The 24,725-nt window shown below is 39.7% G+C and overlaps 1 protein-coding gene across 1 annotated transcript in view; it reads right to left on the bottom strand.

Annotated features, from left to right (window-relative positions):
- The window catches only part of LOC140729428 (uncharacterized), a 92,060-nt gene that overhangs the window by 51,833 nt on the left and 15,502 nt on the right, over positions 1-24,725 (bottom strand). Inside the window, exons 2-6 of the mRNA XM_073049153.1 lie at positions 19,453-19,573; positions 9,422-9,534; positions 8,802-9,064; positions 4,881-4,948; positions 4,181-4,368 (exon numbers count right to left, since the gene is read on the bottom strand). Coding sequence (XP_072905254.1) covers positions 4,181-4,368; positions 4,881-4,948; positions 8,802-9,064; positions 9,422-9,534; positions 19,453-19,568 — 748 coding nt within the window. The 5' untranslated portion in view covers positions 19,569-19,573. The remainder of the gene's footprint in view (positions 1-4,180; positions 4,369-4,880; positions 4,949-8,801; positions 9,065-9,421; positions 9,535-19,452; positions 19,574-24,725) is intronic.

The following is a 24,725-nucleotide window of genomic DNA, read 5'->3' on the forward strand; positions in this document are numbered from 1 at the left end:
GTTCCACATTTGAGGTTTGAGGTTGGGATTGCTGAGAGTTGGTCAAAACAGAGGCGGTGGGATGCGAATATAACAGATTAAGCCACGTGATAAAACTTGGTCCAAAATCAAATTTTTCTAAAACAGCAAAGAGGTAATTCCTTTCCACACGGTCGAACGCTTTCTCTGCGTCTAAGGAGATGACACATTCAGGGATCCCAACTGAAGTTGAGTATAAAATATTTAATAGATGGCATAAGTTAAAAAAGGGGAGGCGGTTTTTAATAAAGCCTGTTTGGTCTTCAGAAATAATTGAGGGTAGGATTTCTCCAGTCTATGGGCCAGAACTTTAGCTAAAATTTTGACATTGACATTATTGACATGAATGTACATTGGAGGTAAAAAGGTAAAAGGGAGTGTGTGTGTGTGTGTGTGTGTGTGTGTGTGTGTGTGTGTGTGTGTGTGTGTTTGTGTGTGTGTGTGTGTGTGTGTGAGTGTGAGTGAGAGTGAGTGAGTGAGTGAGTGAGTGAGAGAGAGAGAGAGAGAGAGAGAGAGATAGAGATAGATAAATTATTCCACCTATTGTGGTAGTCAGTACCTAATCCGGCCAGGTCAGACCAGACCTTGCCATCCAGGCACTGCTAACGTTACCTGGCAGAGGGTCCGGGAGAAAAATATTTTATGAAGAATTCGGTGTAGTGGGGAGGCTGTCAATGCATTTCCATGCTTTGTCTACTGAGCGTAGCCACTTCTTGTCACCGCTAGGAAGTGTAATGCAGAGCTGTGCAGGGTATAGTAGGGAAGGCCTGAATCCTCAATTGTATAGTTCCATCATTACTTCTCTGGACTCGGCTCACAGGCTCAAAACTTCGGGAGAGCAGTCCTCCACAACCTGAATCTGCTGGCTGCGGTATTCTAGCTTCCCTCTCCACCAGGCCTCTCTAACCAGGAGATCTTTAACCTGGTAGCGGTGCAGGTGAAGAATAACCAGGTGCAGTCTCTGTACTGGGGCTGGTTTAGCTGTTAGTGAACAGTGGGCTCTATCAATCTCCAGCGGGGATGGGAGCATCTTCTTCCCAAAGATCTCACAAAGCAGACTGGAAAAAAATTCAGTAGGACGCCTGCCTTCAATAGATTCAGACAGGCCCAGGATGCATAGGTTCTGCCGACTGCTCTGGCCATCCAGATCAATAACTTTAGCCATTAGCTTGATATTGTTTTCACGTAAGCTGGAGCAGATGTTTTCCAGCTGAGAGACGCGTTGGCTCAGGTCATCCATAGCGTGCTCAAGAGAGGGTAGACGTTGGCCTTTTGGTCAAATTTTGTTTCCAGCAGGCTGAAAGAAGATTTAAATTTGGCCACTAACGCCTCACAGTATTGGTCTAGTAGCGTGGAGATAGCCTCTACCGTCAAGCCAGCCGCCGAATCGTCTTTTTTCCTGGATTTAGTGCTCTTTGAGGTCATTGTGAAGCGAACGTAGTCGCAGGCAGGGGGAAGAGCAAAGAGTCCAACAGTTGGGTGTGAGAAAAGGGGGAAAAAGGAGTGTGGAGATAAAAAGTACGACGGAGCGCCCGTACTCTGCGACTACTCCATGTGGCTGTCAACCGCAATTTCTTTTACAATAACAGTAGTGTGGGTACTCACCATGTGTGCTGTTGTTTTCTTGAAGGAAATATGTGAAATTTTGAGTGTTCGTAAACAAAAGTGCTAGGCACTAAGTTATTGAAGATTGCAATAAAAGCAAGAAATTTATTTTACTTATACAAAGCTTAACCTACATTTAAAACTAAATATAAGCTTTGTCAATTTATAATGTAATTGATGGAACTGTAGCTTGCACATCCTTCCAGCTTAGATGCAGTAAATTGAGATCTTGCTGTACTTCCTCGAGGGTTTGCTGTAGAGTCGGCCCTCCTTATCCACGGGTTCTGCATGCATGGATTCAATCAACCGTGGATCAGGAAAACCCAGAAGTTCTCTCTCCAGCACTCATTGTTTGAGCATGTACAGACTTTTATTTCTTGTCATTATTCCCTAAACAATACAGTATAACAACAATTTACACAGCATTTACATTGTATTAGGTACTATAAGTAATCTAGAGACGATTTAAAGTACAGGCAGTCTTTAAGTTGGAGTTGTATGTAAGTCGGAACAGGTGCATCTGGTATTATTTAGCGTCAGTTAGTCCAACGCTTATCTTAGTATATAGTACATAGTTTTACCTTTCAATGCATATAAAACACTTAAGAAACGTATGTATTTCAATAATTAAACCACTGCGTTGTTTAGTAATAATTGTAGCTTTCATCGGGGCAGGGCCTTTCACATGCTCCATTGTTCTTACTTTATCCTTTAAAATTGTTCCGATCATTGACCGACTGTAGCCTAACCTTTTCCAATGACCAATGGCGTTTCACCTCTTTCCAATCGCTTTATTTCCACTTTATTTTCAATCGTGATCATTTTCCGTCAACGGAATAGAAACACTGTGGATTCAGCAGCAGTCGCAGGCGGCGGGTCCAGAGCTCCTCCAGGTCCTAAAGTCCACCCACACTGAGACAGGTTAAATAAGGGACTTCAGCATCCGTGTTTTTTTGGTATCTGCAGGGGGTCCTGGAATCAATCCCCCGCGTATAAGGAGGGCTGACTGTACATTCCTGGGTTCATCATCACCAGTCCCAGCAGCCCTCTTGAAAGAATCATGGACAACAGCCTATATAATCGACTCAAAGTTTTTGTCACTTTCTTTCAGCTTCTTGGGGTTTATTACACTTCCTATAATTTCTGCATCACAATTTAATTTTACCAATTTCAATCGAATTTTCTGTACACTTATCACTTAGATGCACACTGGGTTTTTCAAGGGAGCATTCTTAAGCATGCTAACAATTTCTGCTTTCTCTGGCGATTTTTTACGTTGAACGTTAAAAGCATCTAATTTTTCATCAGGAGATTCTTCAGCAAACATCACTTAGGCAACAATTTTCTCGAAACTCTTCTTGGTCTCACTTATAATTGAATCTTGTGCACAGGCAACATTATAAATTGTGTCTTTTAATGCTGTACAAATACTTCGTGTTGTTGATAAATATTTTCTCAGAAACTAATTCTGATTGATGAAACATTTGTCTATTTCAATAAGCATTGGCCTTGAGACTGGGGCATCCTCAGAATGTCTGAGTGCAAACCATCTGTATAAATCACTGTCTCGCTGCTTTAGGTTTGTGTAGAATACACTGTTTGTCTACAGATTTATTCAGCTCCAACCTTACATAAAATTGAATTATCTTTCCATGGGTTAACATCACTGATAGTGGATGAGCCTACTTCGTATTCCTTCATCAAAATGTTCAGATTTTCAACCTTGCAGATGTCCATCTTCTTGTTTAGTGTCAACACACTAAAAAGTTTCAAACCTTTATCTGAAGACTGCTTATTCAATGCCATAATAGGTGATTGTGTTGATATTTCTCGATAAACAGAATACCATCAGAGTAAAACACAATGGAAATGGAAGACACAAACAAAAATGATTACTGCCTGTATCACTACAAGCATCTACAGACAGCACTGAAACCAAGGAGTACCAGTAGGGCAACAATGAAAACCTACCAGCCTCATCTGAAACTACATCATCATATACAACTGTCAAGTGCTGGTCTGCACAGTTACCCGAGTTGGTGAAGTGAATCAGAAATTCAAGGATGCCAAATCACAAAACTTTTGTGTATAATTCTATATTCACAAGAGAAACTTACAATTATCTAATTTTGGACTGAATTCAGAACTAGTCTTAATGCTTTATCATATAACTTCCATAGGACTTTGGAAAATATCATCACTTCAACAGCATTAAGAATGAATTTCAGTCTTATTCAGTAAATACTGCATTTAACAATTAAAACGTACACAATTAATATTGTATGAACAAAAGATGAGAAGTTTCATTTTAATTATTCACACAACCTGGCCCTGATGTTAGATTATGCTGATCTTTTATTACAATGGTTGTGAATTGTGTTGTTTTCAGTGGAAAAATAAAGGTATGTAGCAAAAGCACTTTTAAACAAATTTTGAATTCTTATAACCTCATTTTTCAAAATCAAAAATCATAACATTAAATGAGTGTCTTGTAAGAGTTAATCTGTCAAAATGTTGAGTATGAACTCAGTACACATTCAATACATAAACTACTTACCAGCTGGGAGGCTTCTTTCTATGGTGTCCTGTGTCGTTGCATGGAGACGTTTCATATAGTCTTCACTATACCAGACTCTCAGCCTCTCTCCAGGGTGAATATCCCTACATACTCGGAAGTAAATTTTCTCCTTGTACTGGAATGCCATGAGATTCTGTTCATTCTCTTCTCTTGATATTACTACATACCTAAGACAAATGTATGACCAATGCTTAGAAAATATAAGGTTTCAACAAGATATACCATATTTGAATTTAGGATTCCTGAATATAAGGGTAGAATTTCAACCCCAATTCCAGACATTTGTAACTTGCAATAAGGTCAGGTCAATTCAAACTGAACAAGTGTACTGCACTGATAACATACTTATTGAGCAAGAAAAACAGAATTGCAATATTTGCTAACTCCATGGTACTGCCTAGGCTTGAACAATCAAACTAAATTTATAATAATAATACTCAGGAAAGGTAGGTTCAATTTTAAAAATATTAAAGAAGTTAAAGATAAAGAAGTTTTATCTTTAAAGAAGGGCATAAACTCTCATAAAAGTTAACAATCAAAACAGCTTTCCTGCAAGATCTAGAAAAGATATACTTGCTTGCACTTTGAGATTTCAGGTTAAAATATTCTATTCCCTTCCCTTTACATTCCAGCTATACTCAAACCAACAGTGTTAGTTTTGACCAGAGCCCCGACTCACCTCATCCAATTGGCTTTGGTCTCATCTGTGCCATCAATAGACTTATAGGTGTTATTCTTGCCAAGTATCTGAAATAACAAAAGAGATTAATATAGAGCAAGAAGCTTTGAAATAAGCAAGAGTTCATTGATTCAGAAAATCTGCAATACAGAAGGAGGCATTTCCAAGCCAGTCAAAAAAGAGCTGCCTAACTTAGTCTTGTTGACCAGTGCTAAGGCCATAGTTCTGCAAATCACAACTCTTCAGGAACACATCCATCAACTTTTTAAAATGTGGAAATCAGTTCTGCCTCTACCATCTTTTCCAGCACTGAACTCCAGACCCGTACTTCCTTCATGCAAACAAAATCTCCTCCCCTCTCTATCATTTTACCAAACACTTTAAATCTTTGCCTACTGGTTTTTAATGCCTCTGCTATGAAATCAGACCTATAGTCCAATTCAGTCTCTATAAGCTCCACATCGTTTTATATGTAACTCAATTTTCTCCCTTCAATCTCCCTGTTCCAAAGAAAACAATCTCAGCCTATCAAACTTCCTTTATTACATCCCTGTTCTTATATTCTATGCTTTCGCTATAAAGGATACCTTTTTTATTTATTGTCTTCTGCTACCTTGAAAAAAAGCCTAAAAATATACTGTAAGTTCCAAGATTACTTTCTTTCTCCACATATCAGAAACAGATTCAATGTCAATGGCATATGTCATGAAATTGTTAATTTAGCAGCAGCAGTACAATGCAATACATGACAATATAGAAAAAATAAGTAAATATATGTATATGTGTATTAAACAGTTAAATTAAAAATAGTGCAAAAACAGAAATAAAATAACCTATTTTTATTTTATTCCCTTGTCTTTTTGCTCCTCTCCAAATGCATTATCTCAAACTGTTGTGTGTTATATTTCATGCACCCTACATTTCAGAGTAAATTATTTTTTTCCTCAGTAACAGTCAGATAATGCTACTTTGCATCTTTTTTCCATTTATTCTGCTTACTGTAAATTCCAGTGTTTAAGCTGAGAATGTGGCCCCAAAATTAAGGAGTCAGCTTATACAGAGGGTGCCAACTTTGGAAAAACGAATACATGGAAGACAGGTCATATTTATTGGCTGTTTTTAAGTCAAACTCATTCCACTGTCGATGCATGAATTCTTTGAATGGTTTGTTTAAACTCACATCTAGTGGCTGGAGCATGGCATCAAGCCATCATAATGTCATCAAACGTTCCTTGTATGATAACCCTTTCATTCCTGGAATCATCCTTGTGAACCTCCTCTGGACCCTCTCCAATGCCAGCACATCTTTTCAAAGGTGAGGGGCCCAAAACTCATGTAATACTCATGGTGAGGCCTCCCCAGTGCCTTAAAAAGCCTCAGCATCACATCCTTGCTCTTATATCCTAGAACTAATGAAATGAATGCTAACATGATATTTGCCTTTCTTACCACCAACTCGACCTGCAAGTTAATCTTTAGGGTGTTCTGCACAAGGCTCCCAAGTCCCTTTGCATCTCAGATTTTTGGATTTTCTCCCTGTTTAGAAATTAGTCCACACATTTACTTCTACTAACTGCATGACCATACATTTTCCAACACTGCATTTCATTTGCCACTTCCTTGCCCATTCTCCACATCTGTCTAAGTCCTTCTGCATCCTGTTTCCTCAACACTAGCTGCCCCTCCACCAATCTTCGTATAATTTGCAAACTTGGCAACAAAGCCATCTATTCCATCATCTAAATCATTTATATACAGCATAAAAAGACTGGTCATAATAAACAAGGCCTTCCTCCTTTCTTTAAGAGTGCAGTGACATTTGCAATGCCAGAGTCTAATGACTTTTGAAAGATCATTTCTAATGCCACCACAATCTCTAACGCTACCTCTTTCAGAACTCTAGGGTGCAGTTCATCTGGTGTTGGTCCCAACACCAACCCCTGTGGAACACCACTAGTCACTGGCAGTTAACCAGAAAAGGATACTTTTATTTCCACTCGCTTCCTCCAAACCAATCAGCCAATGCTCTATGTTAGTAATTTTCCTGCAATATGATGGGCTCTTAACTTGGTAAGCAGCCTCATGTATGGCACCTTGTCAAAGGCCTTCTGAAAGTCCAAAAATACAACATCTACTGCATCCCCTTTATCTATCCTACTTGTAATCTCCTCAAAGAATCCCAACAGGTTCATCAGGCAGGATATTCCCTGAAGGAAACTATGCTGACTTTGTACTATCTTGTCCTGTGTCACCAAGTACTCATTCACTTCATCCTTAACAATTGACTCTAACCGCTTCCCAACCACTGAGATCAGGCTAACTGGTTTATAATTTCCTTTCCGCTGCCTTCCTCCTTTCTTTAAGAGTGGAGTGACATTTGCAATGCCAGAGTCTAATGACTTTTGAAAGATCATTTCTAATGCCACCACAATCTCTAACGCTACCTCTTTCAGAACCCTAGGGTGCAGTTCATCTGGTCCAGGTGACTTGTACCTTTAGGTCTGAGCTTTTTGAGCACCTTCTCACATGTAATAGTAACTGCACTCAGTTCTCTTCCTTCACATGCTACAACATCAGGCATCTTCTGCCTTAAGAGACACCACTACCACTTGTACAAGAGATAGGAAGATACAATTTAGGACCAGTCAGCCTCTCAAGTATGCAATACAGTTCAATAAGATCATGGCTGCTCTGAATGCAAACTCAACTCTACACTCAGGTCTATCCCTGGTAACATTTAACCCATTTGCTTATCATGCACTGCCTTAACAAAAATTAGATTTTGCTTCTCCCTGCTTTTGAGAAAGAGAGTTCAAAAGACTCATAGCCCTCTAACAGAAACCTCATGCCTTAAATGAGCAAGCACTTGTTTTGAAAGTGACTGCTTGTTTTAGACTCTCCCACATTAAGACGTGTTCACCCTGTCCAGGTCCCTCAGAATCTTGTATTGTACTATGAACAAGTACATTAGGTTGTTTTGTGATCACCTTAAGATTTAATAATTAATAAAGTTGTTATTTATTATTTCAGAACTTTATGCTGTTGTAATCAATATAACAAGCTCCAGAAATAGTTACACACACACAAAATGCTGGAGGAACTCAGCAGGCCAGGCAGCATCTATGGAAAAAAGTACAGTCGACACTTCAGGCAGAAACAATTTTTTGATTTATAATTCTTCACTTAACAACACATTTTCTGGAAAAGTATCAGTTTTATAAATTAAGGAATACCAGTAACTCCATAACATGTTCTGAGGATTCATATTACTCTGCAAGCAAAAGGATTTCTTGCCTTTTCCTTGTGATGATGGGAATATCTTTAATTTGACCACTGTTCCATTCCTTATTATGACCATGTACCTTGTATTCATTATACCCATTTATCCAGACTCTTCAAATTCCTCATCAACTCCTTCTATTGCTTACTTTTCATCTTTGCTAGCTCCAAGTACAAAATGGTATCCTCCTAATTCACTGTAATTTTTAATATGTAACACTTCACCTTTGACTGCAAAATATATTTTCATTAAGTAGGATTTATAGAGCTTCTTTCATTAAATTACAGATTAAGATTAAGTGTCTTGGGCTGGAACTATTCTAACATCATCTTCCATTATTGTTAATGAGGACTCTTTCAACATTACAGATCTGAAAGATGCTCAGCAGTAACAAATTCAGAATGCTCTAACATCAGTGCCCAGTTCTCAAATTTACACACCCGTTAGACAAAATTCACATTTGATTCTTGCTTCATAAGAAGTATCAAAAATACATTGCTTAAAAAGTATCTATAAAGTTATTGATGCTCTATTCTAACAGTAATACTCAATTGGCAAGGATATCTCCTTCCACCTCTTTCCCACCCCTCCCCCTCCATCTTTTGGTGTAATCCAACATCATAACATTAAAAGGTACATACCAGCCATGAGAAAAACCCTGAGGATTTATCAGTTTGACACACTTCTCCTTCATATGGTCCAAATATCCTTCCTCTTGAAATGATGGAATCTAAACAACGGACGTCAATCTCCCCTCCAGGCTCCTTCACAACTGCTACTCCAGCAGGAACCGAAAGAGCTGCCCTGTCTGGCGCACCTACAGGTATAGGTGTATCAGCAATAAATATTGGATATCCATGAAGAGCACATTCATCCATGAAGTATTCTTGGCAGGTCTCACAAACTAGGATAGAAACAGCAAGAGACTATAGTTAGATACATATTTACAGGAGGAAAATGTAATTAAGTGAAAACGATAGATTACATAAAATACTGTTAACAATTTATCTTTTCTATCCTTTTCACTAAAAGATTCCTGATTTCTAATCTTCACAAGTTAATCCAATGAAGTCCACCATGACAACCTTTATGCCGCACAGATCATTTTTGTAGCAAATTTTATCCTTAATTTAAAGTGAAAATGTAGTTGAAGACCTCAGACCTAATTTGTGGAGAAAAACCTTACATATATCTTTTCTACTTTTGGTTAAATCAGTTGATATAATTAAACAACTGGACTTCATTCTATTACAAAACTTACACCAGTAGTCAAATTGCTCAGGAGATTCATTCATCATTACTTCTTCACCTTTGACTTTCCCCAATTCCAGTTCCATTTCTGTAGGATATGCCTGGGTATATTCTTTTGCAATGCTATAGGAGGACATGGAAATCTAAGATATAATAAATGAAATTCACATACTGTTCAGCCGATACTAAAATTTAACCCAAAATAATAACAGCAAAGCTTCAGTTTTCTGAAGACTAGATTTTAGCTTATTTAAAATGTTACAAAGACTTAGAACAACAACCAGCAGTTGCAAGATCTTATGATGTCTAGCTCTGTTTAAATGCATTCCTGGAGATTTCATCATGATCTGCTACTAATTCATCTCATGGAACCAACACATATCTTCCATCCTGCTACAATCCCAACATCTGTAAATTTAAAATGAAGCACACTGCATATTTTGATTTCTGGATATATGCAATCTTTATTGTCTCATCTGAACATTTTTCAGGATACTGAGCATGACCATACACAATTGTACAGAGAAAGATGAGTAACAGACTAATAAATCATTTCAACTGAACCTTAATGCTTCAACTACCAGTTACGGATAATAGGAATACAGTGCCTTGTAAAAGTATTTCCAGTCAAGATGTTGGGTGACATCTACCAGATAGTCCATGAAACTGTTTCTTTCACTTCACTTACATCGTCTTTTTATTTTAAATTTGTTTCTGGTACTGTTACTGATGTACAGTTTGAAGATGGACCGAGCAATCTGACACTTTTCTGTCTCCGAGAAGATTCCAGGGGGCAAGCGCCCTTGAGGCCTAGAAGCTGAGAGCTCCATTTCTCACCAATCTTGCCGATTAAAGCAACCAGGGAGATTGAAATATCAAGGTGCGTGTAGAGGCAAGCAAGTGTTCAGCACCACCTACCAGCCTCTCACTCGCTGCTGCTGGAGGAAGGTGTCTGCATGTGATGGTCTCTCTCTCGCTACTCCTCAAGGAAGGCCCCGAATTGAAATAGTCTCTCCTTCCCTCAATGTTGTCAGAGAATAGTACCGAAGTTCTGGGTCTGCGATTTATAGATTACACTGTAGTTCACGCAGACTCTTTCAGTTATATGTTTTTATAGTCTGTGTTTTCGCCAGTTCTGTCTTGTTGCCATTTGCGTAATTTGTTTTCTTGTGTGTGGAGAGGTGCAGATGTATTTCTTTGAACAGGTTCCATGGTTTTTCTTTGTTTTGTGGCTCTCTGGAAAAGACAAATCTCAGAGTTGTATACTACATGCATACTTTGATAATAAATGTACCTTGAACACTTAACCCTTTGTTTACATAAATGATTATTAAAACCCAAGAATTTGATCAATTCAACTGAGAATTTTTATTTGTGAATCATAAGCTCCTTTCTTCCCACAGTAAAGCCCACAAAGCAGGGAAAATTGTAAAGCATGAGAAACTAAAAATTCAATAGCTAAAATGTCAGTAGTTCAAAAGTATTTATCCCCTTTTGCTCAGTACTTAGTTGAACCACCTCTCGCAACTATTGCAGACTCCAGTCTTTTCTAGCTTTGCACAACGTGGTGGAGCAAGATCTCCCCATTCCTCCTTGCAAAATTGTTCAAACTGCGCCATGTTAGTTGGGGAGCAGTGGTGGACAGCAAACTCAAGGTCTTGCCAGAGATGTTCGATCGTATTCAGTGCAAGACTCTGACTGGGACATTAAAATTCTTCATTTGAAATCACGCCATGGTTGTTCTGGAAGTGTGCTTGGGGCCTGTTGTCCTGCTGAAAAGATGAACTTCCACCTCAGTTTAAGCTTTCTGGCAGAGGATAGCTGATAGTGATAGAGAATCACTTTGCATTTCGCAGCATTCATCTTCACATCAATGTACATCAGCACCAGACATTGAGGCGAATGTTCCTGAGTTTGAATCCAGCTCCTCCCACGCTTTCCCATGCTGGATTGAGTGTCGAGCTAACAACTCAGCCTTTTAAAAAATAGTCAAATGCTACGGAAACAACAAAAATGACGCCTGTTGCACCACAAGGTGCGAAAAGGAACAACAATCTTTCCATCAATCCTGACCCGATTTCCAGTCCCTACTGATGAAAAGCATCCCCATAGCATAATGCTCCCTCCACCATACTTTACACATACTGCTTAGTGTTAAGACCAGAAATTTCCACTTTAGTCTCCTCCAACCACAAGACCTTCTTCCATATCTTTACAGTTCTTCTCTAAGTGATGTTTTGCAAAGTCTTTACATACAAGGATACACTTTTTTTTAAGCCAGGCTTCTTCCTTGCCACTCTTCCTTAAATACCTTATTTATACAAGGCCTTAGATTTTGTGGAGCCATTAATTTCATCTCCAGTTGCAGCCACTGACTTCTGCAACTCACTCTATGTGACCATTGATGTCACAGTAGCCGCTCTTACAAGTGCCATTCTTCTCCGGCAAAAAAGTTTAGAAGGGCAACCTGACCTAAGCAGTGTGGCTGTTGTTTCATATTTTTTCCACTTTTTCATGATGGACTGAATTGAGGTCCGAAGTATGTTCAGTACTATTGAGATGGTCCTGTACCTTTTTCCAGATTTGTGTTTCTCTATTATCATTTCCCTTTTGCCTTCATTTTGATTTGGCCTGTTGAAAACTTACCATTCTGTTGCACCTTACAGAGAGGGGGGTTATTTATTCAGGTGATCCTCCAATTTTCGGCATTAACAAATTTGGTGAGTTGCTTAGGTAATATACAGTATTGCACCTGAGGAAAGTTAGTGTGGTAATTACAAAGGGAATGAATACTATTTCAGCCTCACAATTTTGGGTTTAATTTTTAGTAAATTGTTGACAGGGTTTGGAATTTTTCTTTTGATTTGACATGATGCACAATGTATTATAGAATAGTTCAAAAGAATCCTACTTCGATATATCTTAAATTTAGAAAATAAGACAGTAAAATTTGAAAATAGTTGTGTGAGCTGAATTTTTTTTCAAGGCACTGTAAATCATCAGTCCCTTTCTCTATTTTAGCAACCAAACTATTAAAGAACCTTAAGGGTATATTAAAGTACACTATTTTTTAGAATATTAACATAGAAGTGTTTTCATATATCTGGATCTAAAATAGTTGTTTATTTTTAAGCATATGAAGACATTTTTAAAAAGTTAGTCACGTGCACTAATACCACCACTTACTGCAGCACATTAAAATACTACAATGCATGACAATCACACCCTTATGTGCATATTTACACAAAAAGTATACCAAAAAGTATACCGTACATTGTTCAATTTGGAAATTCAAGAAGCAAAACATTACAGCATGATTCACAAATTATTGTCTGAAGAAAATTGAGCCAAATAAATGATTAATTTATTCACCCTATGTGACGAGAGGTCTAGGCAAGGATGGTGAGGACCCAAGTGCTGGAGTATCTGACACTAGAATTGAGACACAAATTTAAGACTGAGACGAGAACAGGGTACTTGACTAGATGCTAGATGAGAACCTGACGAGACCAAACGAGAATCCAAATGACACAGAAATCCTAAATGCAATCACAGACTGAACCAATGTTGGGCAAAGACTGAGTACCAAATTTGAGCTCAGGTGCACTTTAAATATCTAAATCTTGATGCTGAAACATGGCTGCCAATTAGCTGAGCGGGCCAGAAGCTTTAAAGGGACCGCGCCAGCTATCTATACTCCGGAGAGTCAGAGCATCTAAATCCCGAGGTTGGCGTGGTTGGATGCATACCATAGCACCCTAACAACATCATGATTCATTCACCCAGTAACTTTCAGCTGGTTACTGGCCTTCAACGTGTTCTTCGCATAGCTCACAGCATATTCATTCAAAGTCTAAATCTGAGCATGGTTGACAAGCATAGTGAGACACAACTGAGGCATTAAGTAAGGAAAGGTGATTTTACTTGATACTCTGCAGTTGCCTGAATATTTTTTCCACCTTCATATGCACAACCAGGAAGTAGCTTGTGTCACTGTGGCCATCCATTTCAAGCCAACATACACAAACCATTTCAACCGTGTCTCAATCTTGCAGTAAAAGCAAATAAAAATTACTTTAGATTACAGAAAATTGCCCGGATGTTAAAAACAAGAATTCACTCTGTATCATATTTATATATAACGTACACATGCTGGATCTAATAAAGTAGCTACTGACTGTATGTCCGTGGTCTTCTGCTATTGTAGCTTATCCACTTCAGGGTTCAATGTGTTGTGTATTCAGAGATGCTTTTCAGCACACCACTGGTGTAATGGTTATTTGAATTATTGCTACCTTCCTGTCACTTTGAACCAGTTGGGCATTTCTTCTCTGAACTATCTCATTAACAAGGCATTTTCACCCACAGAACTGCTGCTCACTGGATGTTTCTTTTTCACACCATTCTCTGTAAACTCTAGAGACTGTTGCATGTGAAAATCCCAGGAGATCAGCAATTTCAGAGATACTCAAACCACCCAGTCCGTCAACGGTCAAAGTCACTTGGATCACATTTCTTCCCCATTCTGATGATTGGTCTGAACAGCAACTGAACCTTTTAACCATATCTGCATGCTTTTATGCATTGAGTTGCTGCCACATGAAAGGACAGTACATTTGGCCCAATTAAGCAGCTGCCCCAATTAGGTGAAGTTTTGTGAAAATAAGTTAAAAAGGTATTAAAAAAAAGACAAACTACCATTTAACTGAGTAACAAGTAAAGACAGGAGACCTGTGTGGGAGAGTTTTTAAGGTGGAAAAGCTATTGCACTGGGGCAGTTCCACTCCTTCGACCTTGTAAGTCCGGGTATGAGTAAACATCATAACTGGGGTCTTCCCATGTTGCAGTGGTTGACCATGACATCTTCCGTGCCTCGTTGTGCCTTATGCTCTCCACATAGCCTTTTAGAACTGCCTTCCTACCCATTGGATCTCAATGTAGGTATCATCCACCCAGCCCACCAGAGCAGTCTTTGTATTTTGGGACAGACATGTCCCTATCTCACCAGGCTATGAAACTCACCAGCGACCCTCAGTTGGTTTAGCCCTGCTGTCGAAGAAATGGACCAGAGTGTAGCCGTTATCATATGAAAACTGCTACTTGAAGCCACAGGTGAGAGCCGAGTATCCAATGGGGAACCAAAGATAACATTCAAGATAATAGCTTAAAAACAATTTGTTATTCTGATTTTGGGTGCCCTATCCAAGTATTGATGCACTGAGAGATTTGTTAAAAGTCAGACGATCGTTGGCTTGGGGAAACAGTAAACATGAAGCCAGTTGGCAGATGATTATACTTTTCACTCATCTATAAATAGATAGTAGTGTAGGATGGCGCAGGAATCGGCAGATGTGTCGGTGAGCGGAACCGCCTCTGGTCACCTCGTGAACCGGTCTACCATAGTTAGGAGGTACCGCGCTCCTCGGGACACTGGTAGGGGGCCCATGATATCCACACGAATGTGGTCGAACCTCCGGTGGGTGGGTTCGAACTGCTGCGGCAGGTCTTTAGTGTGTCGCTGCACCTTGGCTGTCTGGCACTGCGCACACGTTCTGGCCCATTCACTGACCTGCTTGCAAAGTCCATGCCACGCGAACTTGCTGGAGACCAGCCGGACGGTTGTCCTGATAGATGGGTGCGCCAAACCGTGTATGGAGTCGAAAACTCGCCGCCTCCAGGCTGCCGGGACGATGGGGCGAGGTTGGCCGGTAGCCACATCGCACAGAAGGGTCCTCTTACCTGGGCCTACAGCTGCAAACCCGAGACTGCAGTCCGGTAGCTGGGCATCTCGTCATCTGCCTGCTGTGCCTCCGCCAGTGCTGCGTAGTCCACCCCCAGGGACAGGGCCTGGACAGCTGGTCTAGAGAGTGCGTCCGCCACGACATTGTCCTTTCCCGAGACATGCTGGATGTCCGTCGTGTATTCGGAGATGTAGGACAGATGTCGCTGCTGGCGAGCCGACCAGGGATCGGACACCTTCGTGAACGCAAAGGTCAACGGTTTGTGGTCCGTGAATGTGGTGAACGGCCTGCCTTCTAAGAAGTACCTGAAATGCCGGATTGCCAGATACAGTGCCAACAGCTCCCGGTTGAAAGCACTGTACTTGAGTTCGGGTGGTCGTAGGTGCTTGCTGAAGAACACCAAGGGTTGCCAGCGCCCCTCGATGAGCTACTCCAGCACCCCATCGACCGCTGTGTCAGATGCGTCCACCGTGAGGGCGGTCAGAACGTCCGTTCTGGGGTGCACCAGCATCGTGGCATCTGCCAAGGCTTCCTTGGCTTTGACGAAAGCGGCCGCGGCCTCCTCGTCCCAAGTAATGTCCTTCCCTTTACCCGACATCAGGGTGTACAAAGGGCGCATGATACGGGCTGCTGAGGGGAGGAAACGGTGGTAGACGTTCACCATACCAACGAACTCCTGTAGGCCTTTGACCGTGTTGGGCCCAGGAAGCCCAGGAAGTTGATGATACGAGACTGAACTGGCATTTGGCCAGGTTGATCGTGAGGCCGAAATCACTCAGGCGTGAGTAGAGCTGGCAGAGGTGGGACAGATGCTCCTGGCGACTACTGCTGGCTATAAGGATGTCGTCCAAATAGATGAACGCAAAGTCCAGGTCGCGTCCCACCGCATCCATTAGCCGCTGGAACGTCTGTGTGGCATTCTTCAGGCCGAAAGGCATTTGGAGGAACTCGAACAGGCCGAACGGGGTGATAAATGCTGTTTTGGGGATGTCTTCAAGGTGCACCGGGATTTGATGGTATCCCCGGACGAGGTCTACTTTGGAAAATATTCTTGCCCCGTGGTCCCAATGAGCAGCGCTTTGAATGCTTCATATCTGCCTTCTTCCGGGGGCGACTGTATGAAATCCGCAACCTGGGCAGCCGTCTCCTGGTCAAGGGCGCTCACCATGTGATAGTAACGCTTGGAATCAGAAGATATCTGCCGAATCTGGAACTGGGCTTCTGCTAGGCTAAACCACACGTGTGGTCGCAGCGTCCAGAAAGTCAGCAGTTTTAGCAAAACTGCGTGAACAGATGAAGAGTCGGTCATCTTTGGTCCAAATCCCGTTTGGACAGTCGGGGTCACCAATGTAGCGATGTGCTACACACAGCGCTGAAATAACGACATGCAGTCAGTAAGTCGTTTCGAGACTAGTTTTTTCAAACTTTGCGGCGCTGGCATTTAATCCCTAGCGCCCACCCTCTCCGGGCGGAAATGACGTCAGGGGTGCATTACCAAAGTCTCCCCCCACGCACTGGCTATTCGTGAGCCAGTTCACCTGCGCAGAAAGTGGGTCGCCACAATAGATTCATAGTTATAGAGCTTGGAAAAAGACCCTTTGGCCCAACTGACCAAGATGCCATATCAAAGCTAGTCCCATTTGTCAGTGTTTACCCCAAAACCTTCTGAGCTTTTCTGTATCTATGTACCTGCTTAACTGTCTTTTAGAAGCTGCTATTGTACCTGCCTCATCATTTTCTCTGGCAGCTGATTCCACATAGATACCACACTTTGTGTAAAGTTGCCTGTCAAGTTGCTCTTAAATCTTTCCCTCTCTCCTTAAATCTGTGCCCTCTAGTTCTTGATAGCTCAACTCGGGGGGAGAAAAACAAATGCATTCACCCTATCTCCCCTCATTGATTTTATACACCTCTATAAGAATACCTCAAGCCTCCATAATGACAGCCTGAATTTCTTGCTTAGTTCGTTAGTTATATCCCTAACTGACATTTGATGTGCTTCACCCAGAAATCTGTCCTCAAATCAATTATAATTCTAAGATAAATTGCTGGATGTTTCATATACCAATATGTATATGTCATTGGTATAAAATGTGACATTTCTGTCTATAAGAGCCTGACTTTCGCCCACAAAAATGAAGCTTGAATGTACAACCCATTTCATAATAATGTCCTTCTGTAAAAGAACAGGAGGCATACTGCTAATACTGTGTTATGTAACATATCAAAATAGGCTGTCTCATGTACAGTTGCTCTATCACTGTACATCACACAATTATTGCAAAAATATTTAATTAAACAATAAATTTCACACCTTCATCCACAAAATTGAGTTCAACAGTTTGATCTGTACTATAAATTTATAATCAGCTACACAGGTTAATTTTGCATTAACTGTTATATAGAAAATAGACTATTACAGCACATCACTATACACTAACTTTTTAACCTATTCTAGGGTCAATAAGAAATATAACTAAATTGTATTTATTTATTTTGACAGTTAAATTCTTACTACCTGATTTGAAAATTAATTGCCTGTTTAGATGCATCTAATTATACTGAGTTCATAAACATCATATGTGAATTCTTTTATTTTTTAACTGGCAAGAAAGTAGAATTGCCCATTAGGTATCTGTGCTTTAGCAGCATATCGGTAAATTAAATTCTAAATTAATCCAACCTATTGACAGTTAGCCAAGCTAAACATAGGCACCATCTTCTCAGGCCAACAACTACAAGGAGTTAATGTGAAGAATGAAAGTTGCGTCTCAATTCCTTGATGAATATTCTTGTCAAGATATCAATCTCATGTCAATATCCTCATAGTACTAAGAGCCACCTGGGTTCTGTCATATGTATTTTCTTCTGCTTCTGTGCATGCAGCACTCCCTCATGTCTTCAAAACGTACCTGCTTAACACTATTAAGTTATATATGTGTACAGTTTGGGGGGGGGGGGGGGGAGGGGCAAGGCGAAAGGGATCGCCATTTCCTGATCATAAAAACTGAACCTTAGCCTCAGCACCATATGACAAATATACAAATATGCTGATCTCTGCAATGTTAAATTGTAAATTACTGTATCTTTTGCTTAGAAATTTGCTACTTAATACCACATTAAAGCCCAATTTCTTGCCAGTTCTGAGCTGTAAAGTCATGTTTATTTCTATACTTTAGATATCTACCTACACTTCATCTTTCACCTATTACCATACAACCCTCAGGCTCCTAAACCAGTGTGGATAGCTTCTTGCCTCAGAGCTGAACTGACTCCACAATCTATAGACTGAATTTCAAGCACTTGCAACTTACGTTCTCAATATTTTTTTTAATTATTATTTGCATGATTTCTCTTCGTTTGCACGTTGGTCGTTTTGTCAGTCTTTGTTTATGTATACTTACTCATAAATTCTATTTGTATTTCTTTATTTTCCTGTAAATGCATGCAAGAAAATGAATCTCAATGTAGTTTATAACGTACTGTATACATACTCTGGTAATATATTAACCTTTGACTTCAACCATATCTAGAAATGAACACATTTATGTTAACTTACTGCTTTTTTTATTTCTCTTGGAATTATATTTCTCTTAGGTAATGCAGTTACAATTCTTACATAATGCTCACTGTAAAGTTCTCTATTAGAAATTTGAAATTATTGGTTTACCATACCAGTTCACAACAAGGCCTCCAGAGGTGATCATAAGCTCTACAGCTAGATATGATTATTAATCCTCCGCTTGATGATTGTGTACTTTCCAACCTTATAAAGGCTGATTTCTCCTTTCTCTATCCATCCACAAAAGGTAGATGGGTATTGTTATGGAACCACATCTACCTTCAATACTTTTGTGCTTCCTTTGAGAAAACAAAGTCCTCAATCGCAGCTTGCTCACAGGAAAGTTAGTGACTAGTATTGGATAGCAGCTCTGACAATTCATGAACATCAGTTAGCTACAGTTTAGTATTGCAACAAAATTCATCATGGAGAAAGCACTGTGCTAAAATGAATTCTTAAAAGTGAAATAAAGCAGTACAAAGAAATGTAACTCTTACAAGAAAAAATTGAGATGAATGGGCCATTTAATTTAATTGTGCTCGGAAACGTTTCATATAAGTAGCATATAACACTATTCATTTGGTACAACCCATCATCAATCTCTTGCAAACTGTAATAATTCATACACACTAACACACCTTAGTTTTAAAACTTCTGGATAAATATATTGCTTTGAACATAACATTCCTCTAACTGAAAATAGCATCTGATTTATATCTGATATTGTTTGTTGCTTACCACTGCCCATACTTTGCTTCTTCTTCAGGCAACACTTTCTCAATCTTTACCTTCACAGCTAATTGTCCCTGGTCTAAGTTGTCTTTGATTTGCTTTGAAGACCAGTTTTCAGTCATCTTATCTACAAAGCAAAATGAAATAAGGCTTAGTTAGTTTTAAAAATTGCATTCATTAAGAAACTGGTGTTTTGTGCTAGGAATCATGAAAGGACACTACACTGGGCCCAACAACTATATTTTCAGAACAGATACAAGTGATTTAAAGCATCCAATCACGTACTGCCAGTGGCTGAGATTTAGCAAACAGATAAGTGCATGGTTTGGAAATGAAGTTACAAACAAAATGCTAAAGAAAAAATGGCACAAATTACATATTGAAAATTCCCTATTCTTGACAATAAAGTTACTTGTGGAATGTGCTGAATTAGTAATAAAAGAGAAATGTATTGTTTTTGAGTAGAAAGCTTTATGTTTACAAACCTCTCATCTCATTTGCTCTTATTCACTCACAGACTGTGTCACATAATATTTCAGACCTGTTGCTACAAAATAAATTGTTGGTGCCATCACCATCAGTCAGTATTAACTAAGGACTAAATTCAGGCCACCACATAAACATAGTTAAATGCAGAAAACAGCAATCAACCGTCTTGGTTTTATTTAGGAGCTTCATTATATGCTGAAATTATACAGTTATAAAAGACATGGAAGGAAATGATATTGCACTATTTGCATGACAGATACCCACACAAGAAACAGGTTTATTCCAATCTTAATATTAAACTAGTACAGTAAGCCTTAATAATTGTCAAATAATTGAAGATACTGAAAACTAAATTTTAACAACTACAATATTATCTCATTAGTCTTAATTTTATTAAATGATTATTTTTAAAAGTTTTATTTCCTCTCGCCCCTCTCGCCCCTCTATCTGACTGGTGAAGATCTGTAGTTGATTGTCCCGTTCATGCAGATCCCAAAATCCCCTGTTGAAGCCACTGAGTAGAGGTGATATTTTATTACAGGTATATTCCAAAATAAAAATCCATAGAAAGTCAGAGCAGAAGTCTGATATCATTTGTTCAGTGCTGTCTACAAGTTCTGGACTACTAGGCACAGACAGTAACAGGCAATCTTGGACCTGTGTCAATCTATAATAAGACAACATAGGGTAGTCAAAACCAAAAGGAAGACCCATGCTCTGGTTAATTAGAAAAGTGATAAATAGTATTAAACTATCTTCCTTTGTCAAACTATCTTCATTTAAGAAATAGCATATAATTGTGCAAAGATGAGTAGAGGTCAGGATAGATCATAAAAAAGAGAATTCTAAAAGATTAATAAGGAAGGACAGATTCGAATACAAGATAAAGATAGCCAGAAACATCAGAACAGATAGAAAGGGTTGAGATGTATAGAAAATGAGTCGAAGGAATCAATGCTAGGAAACAAAGAAATGGCAGATGAATTAAACAGACATTCTGCATCAGTCTTCATTGTAAGGGATGCAAATGACATCCCAGAAATAGCTCTACGTCAAGAATTGATAGGGGGAGAGAAACAGAAAACTAACACATTCTATGCTTATTCCCTTTTATCTAGTACAATCACTAGGGTCTTTAAAAAAAAGTGGCTGCTGAAATGGTTGCCACTTTGGTTTTAATTTCCTTGATTTCATGAAACTTTAACTCCATTGCAAAATAACAAATGGAACTCCTTTGTTCAAAAGCTGAAGAATATAAAAAAGCAGGAAATTCCAGGTTGGTTAGCTTAATACCTGATACAAGGAAAATGCTTGAGCTAAGATTAAACACTATGTGGTAGGACATTTAGAAAAATTTATGGTAACCAGGCAGTTAAAGATGTTTTATATGAAAGCACTTAACTAATTTATTGGAGTACTTTAAAGTAGTAACACATGCCATAGGTAAATGAAACTTCTGATATATTATACTTAAGATTACCAGAAGGCATTTGATGAAGTACTACATCAAGGTGGGGCAGCCAGTAGAGCTGTTGTCGCAGTGTCAGAGACCTGAGCTCAAACTTCAGATGCTATCCACATGGAGTTTGTACCTTCAAAACTAGACTCAATTCTCTGGCATATGTAGTCAAATTTGTTAACTTTAAGGCAACACTACAATGAAATACATGATAAATAAATATAGAGAAAAAAACTGAGTTACATTAAGTCCATATATGTCTATTAAATAGTTGAGTTAAAATAAGTAGTGCAAAAATACAGGAAAAAAAGTAGTGAGGTAGTGTTCATTGATTCAATGTCCATTTAGAAATCTGATAGCAGAGGGGAAGAAGCTGTTCCTGAATTGCTGAGTGTGTGCCTTTGAGTTTCTGTACTCCTTCCCAATGGCAAAGGTGGTGGAGATCCTTAATGATGGATGCTGCCTTCCTAAGGCACATTACTTGAAGGTGTTTTGGATACTAGAGGCTAGTACCCATGATAAAGCTGACTAATTTTACAACTTTCTGCAACGTTTTTCAATCTTGTGCAATAGCCCCTCCCATACCAGACAGTGATGCAGCCAGTCAGAAAGCTCTCTACGGTATATTTGTACAAACGTTTGTAGAAGTTTGGGTGTTTTAGTTGACAAACCAAATCTCCTCAAACTCCTAATGAAATATAGCCACTGTCTTGCCTTCTTTATAGCAGCATCAATAGGTTGCATCTACGTTAGGTCCTCATTGATACTGACACCCAGGACCTTGAAATTGCTCACCATCTCCACTTCCGATCCCTCTATGAGGATTGGTTTGTGTTCCCTTGTCTTACCCTTCCTGAAATCCATAATCAGTTCTTTGGTCTTGCTGATGTTGAATACAAGGTTGTAGCTGCAACACCACTCAACTAACTGGTATATCTCGCTCCTGTACGAACTTTTGTCAGCATCTGAAGTTCTGCCAACAATGGTTGTATCATCGGCAAATTTATAGATGGCATTTAAGCTATACCTAGCCACACAATCATGGGTATAGAGAGAGTAGAGCAATGGGCTAAGCACACATCCCAGTGGAGCATCAGTGTTAACTGTCAGCAAGGTGGAGATGTTATTTCCAAAACGTAGAGATTGCGGTCTTCTAGTTAAGAAGTCGAGGATCCAGTTACGGAGGGAGGTACAGAGGCCTAGGTTCTGTAGCTTTTTTATCAGGACTGTAGGAATGATGGTGTTAAATGCTGAGCTATAGTCAATAAACAGCATCCTGACATAGGTATTTGCATTGTCTGGGTGATCCAAGGCTGCATAAAGAGCCATTGAGATCGTGTCTGCTGTAGACCTATTGTGGCAATAGGCAAATTGCAGAGGGTCTAGATTCTTCCTGAGACAAGTGTTGATTCTTGCTGACTCCTCAAAGTATTTCATCACCGTAGATGTCAGCACTACTGGATAGTCGTTGAGGCAGCTCACACTGCTCTTCTTGGGCACTGGCAAAATTGTTGCCCTTTTTAAGCAGGTGAGAACTTCTGACTGTAGCAGTGAGAGAGTGAAAATGCTTTTGAATACTCCCACCAGTTGGTTGGCACAGTTTTTCAGAGCCTTACCAGGTACTACCTTGTGAGAGTACTGTTATGAACCCCATAACTGGGTCACTTACCAGCAAAGATAGAGAGGTCCGTTGAAGTCTGATGGTACTATTTTTAACAGTATTTATTAGTAAAAATACACAAAAATAATATCAATGCAAACATACAGATAATATACATCGTCAATACTAAATCTAAAAGTGCGGGTATAATAATAATCAATAAGAAACAGCTCTATCGTTGTCTAGGGGATAATCTATTGTCCGATGGAAATATAAAAGTCACTCAGTTCATTCAGGCTGCAGCTTTTGGTTGGAGTCAAGAGAGATTTTTAGAAAACTTGCCGGCTTTCCTTTTTATGATTTCGATCCTTCGGAATTTTGTTGGTGTGGCCTCTTCTTTAGCTAAACCGTTCTTCCGTGGCGAGCCCACCAATTCCCAGGCAAGGGAAAAGGACGCACGCGAGCCTCACCGGCTGTCGCTATTAAACGCTGTCACGGGATTTCTAGCGTCTCTCCTGGTGCGTCTGAAGGGGCTGTTCCCCAGACCCTCTTTTATCCTTACTCACGGGGTCTCAGATGTCAATCAGGTTGGGATGATGCAATCCCTCAACCAGCCCACTTTGGTCATTCCCTGAGGGCTTCAACGAATAGTACAGTACTCAATACACAATTCCGTCTCCAAGGGACAATGGCCGTTATCAGTGGTTCTGTCTTGCTGAGGCCAGGACACATTCCAAGCCTTGTGTATTCTGGACGTCTCTCTTTCATTTCCTGGGTCCCAGACCCGAATTAATAGCGATCTTGCGATTCTCAAAAAGGAGGGGGCCACTTTGTACCCTTCGGCCCCTCAGAGTTGTGGCACATACGTAACAGTACACACTCTTGAAAGCCGAGACAGAGATCGCAGGGTCATTGGATACTGCAGGGATCCTCATAGCTGTGGTTTTATTCTCCCTTTCAGAGCAAGCATAAAAGGCATTGAGCTCCAGGTGCTCCAGTTTAATCTCATATCTTAAATTGGTAGGTTGGATACTATAAATTATCCTAAATACATAAGTGAGAGATTTAACCTGGGGGTAATTGGCAATGATATGGGGAGGATCAAAATGGGATTAATGTAGGATCAGTGAAACTATGTCATTGATAATCAGCCCAGAGTCACTATGTCAAAAGCCCATTTTTGTACAATCTCTTTTAGAGAAAAGATTATTGGGGGAAATAAAAGCCCATGGTATAGGATGTAGCATTGTGGACTTTAATTTAGATAGCATACAAGAAACAGCAGGAAAAAATAACAAATGGTATGCCACAGGGATAAGAGTTGGGGCCTTGACTTTTTACACTATACCAGCTGATCCAGAAATAGGCACCAAAGGGATAGGAAAGAAATCGCAAAGCTGACATAATAAGAGGCCACAGTTAGGTTCACTGAAGGGACAGAAGTCCGGCAAATAGAATATAATGTGGGAAAATATGAAATTCCCCTCTTGGCAGAACTTTTCTTTTAAATCAAGAATTTTTCCTAAATGGCAAGAGATCACAGAGCTCTCAGATCTCAGACCCAAATATTGAGTCCTACAGCATTATACACAAAAGTCTACAATCCAGTAAAGCAAATACTTAAAACAATCTTAACAGATTGAAAGCCAGGGAGGAGATGTTTCAGTAATGCAAAGTATGAGATCTAATCTGGAGCACTATGAATGTTCTAAGAATTTTCACTAACCTAAT

This window comes from Hemitrygon akajei, chromosome 6, assembly GCF_048418815.1.
Source record: "Hemitrygon akajei chromosome 6, sHemAka1.3, whole genome shotgun sequence".
Classification (NCBI taxonomy): Eukaryota; Metazoa; Chordata; class Chondrichthyes; order Myliobatiformes; family Dasyatidae; genus Hemitrygon; species Hemitrygon akajei.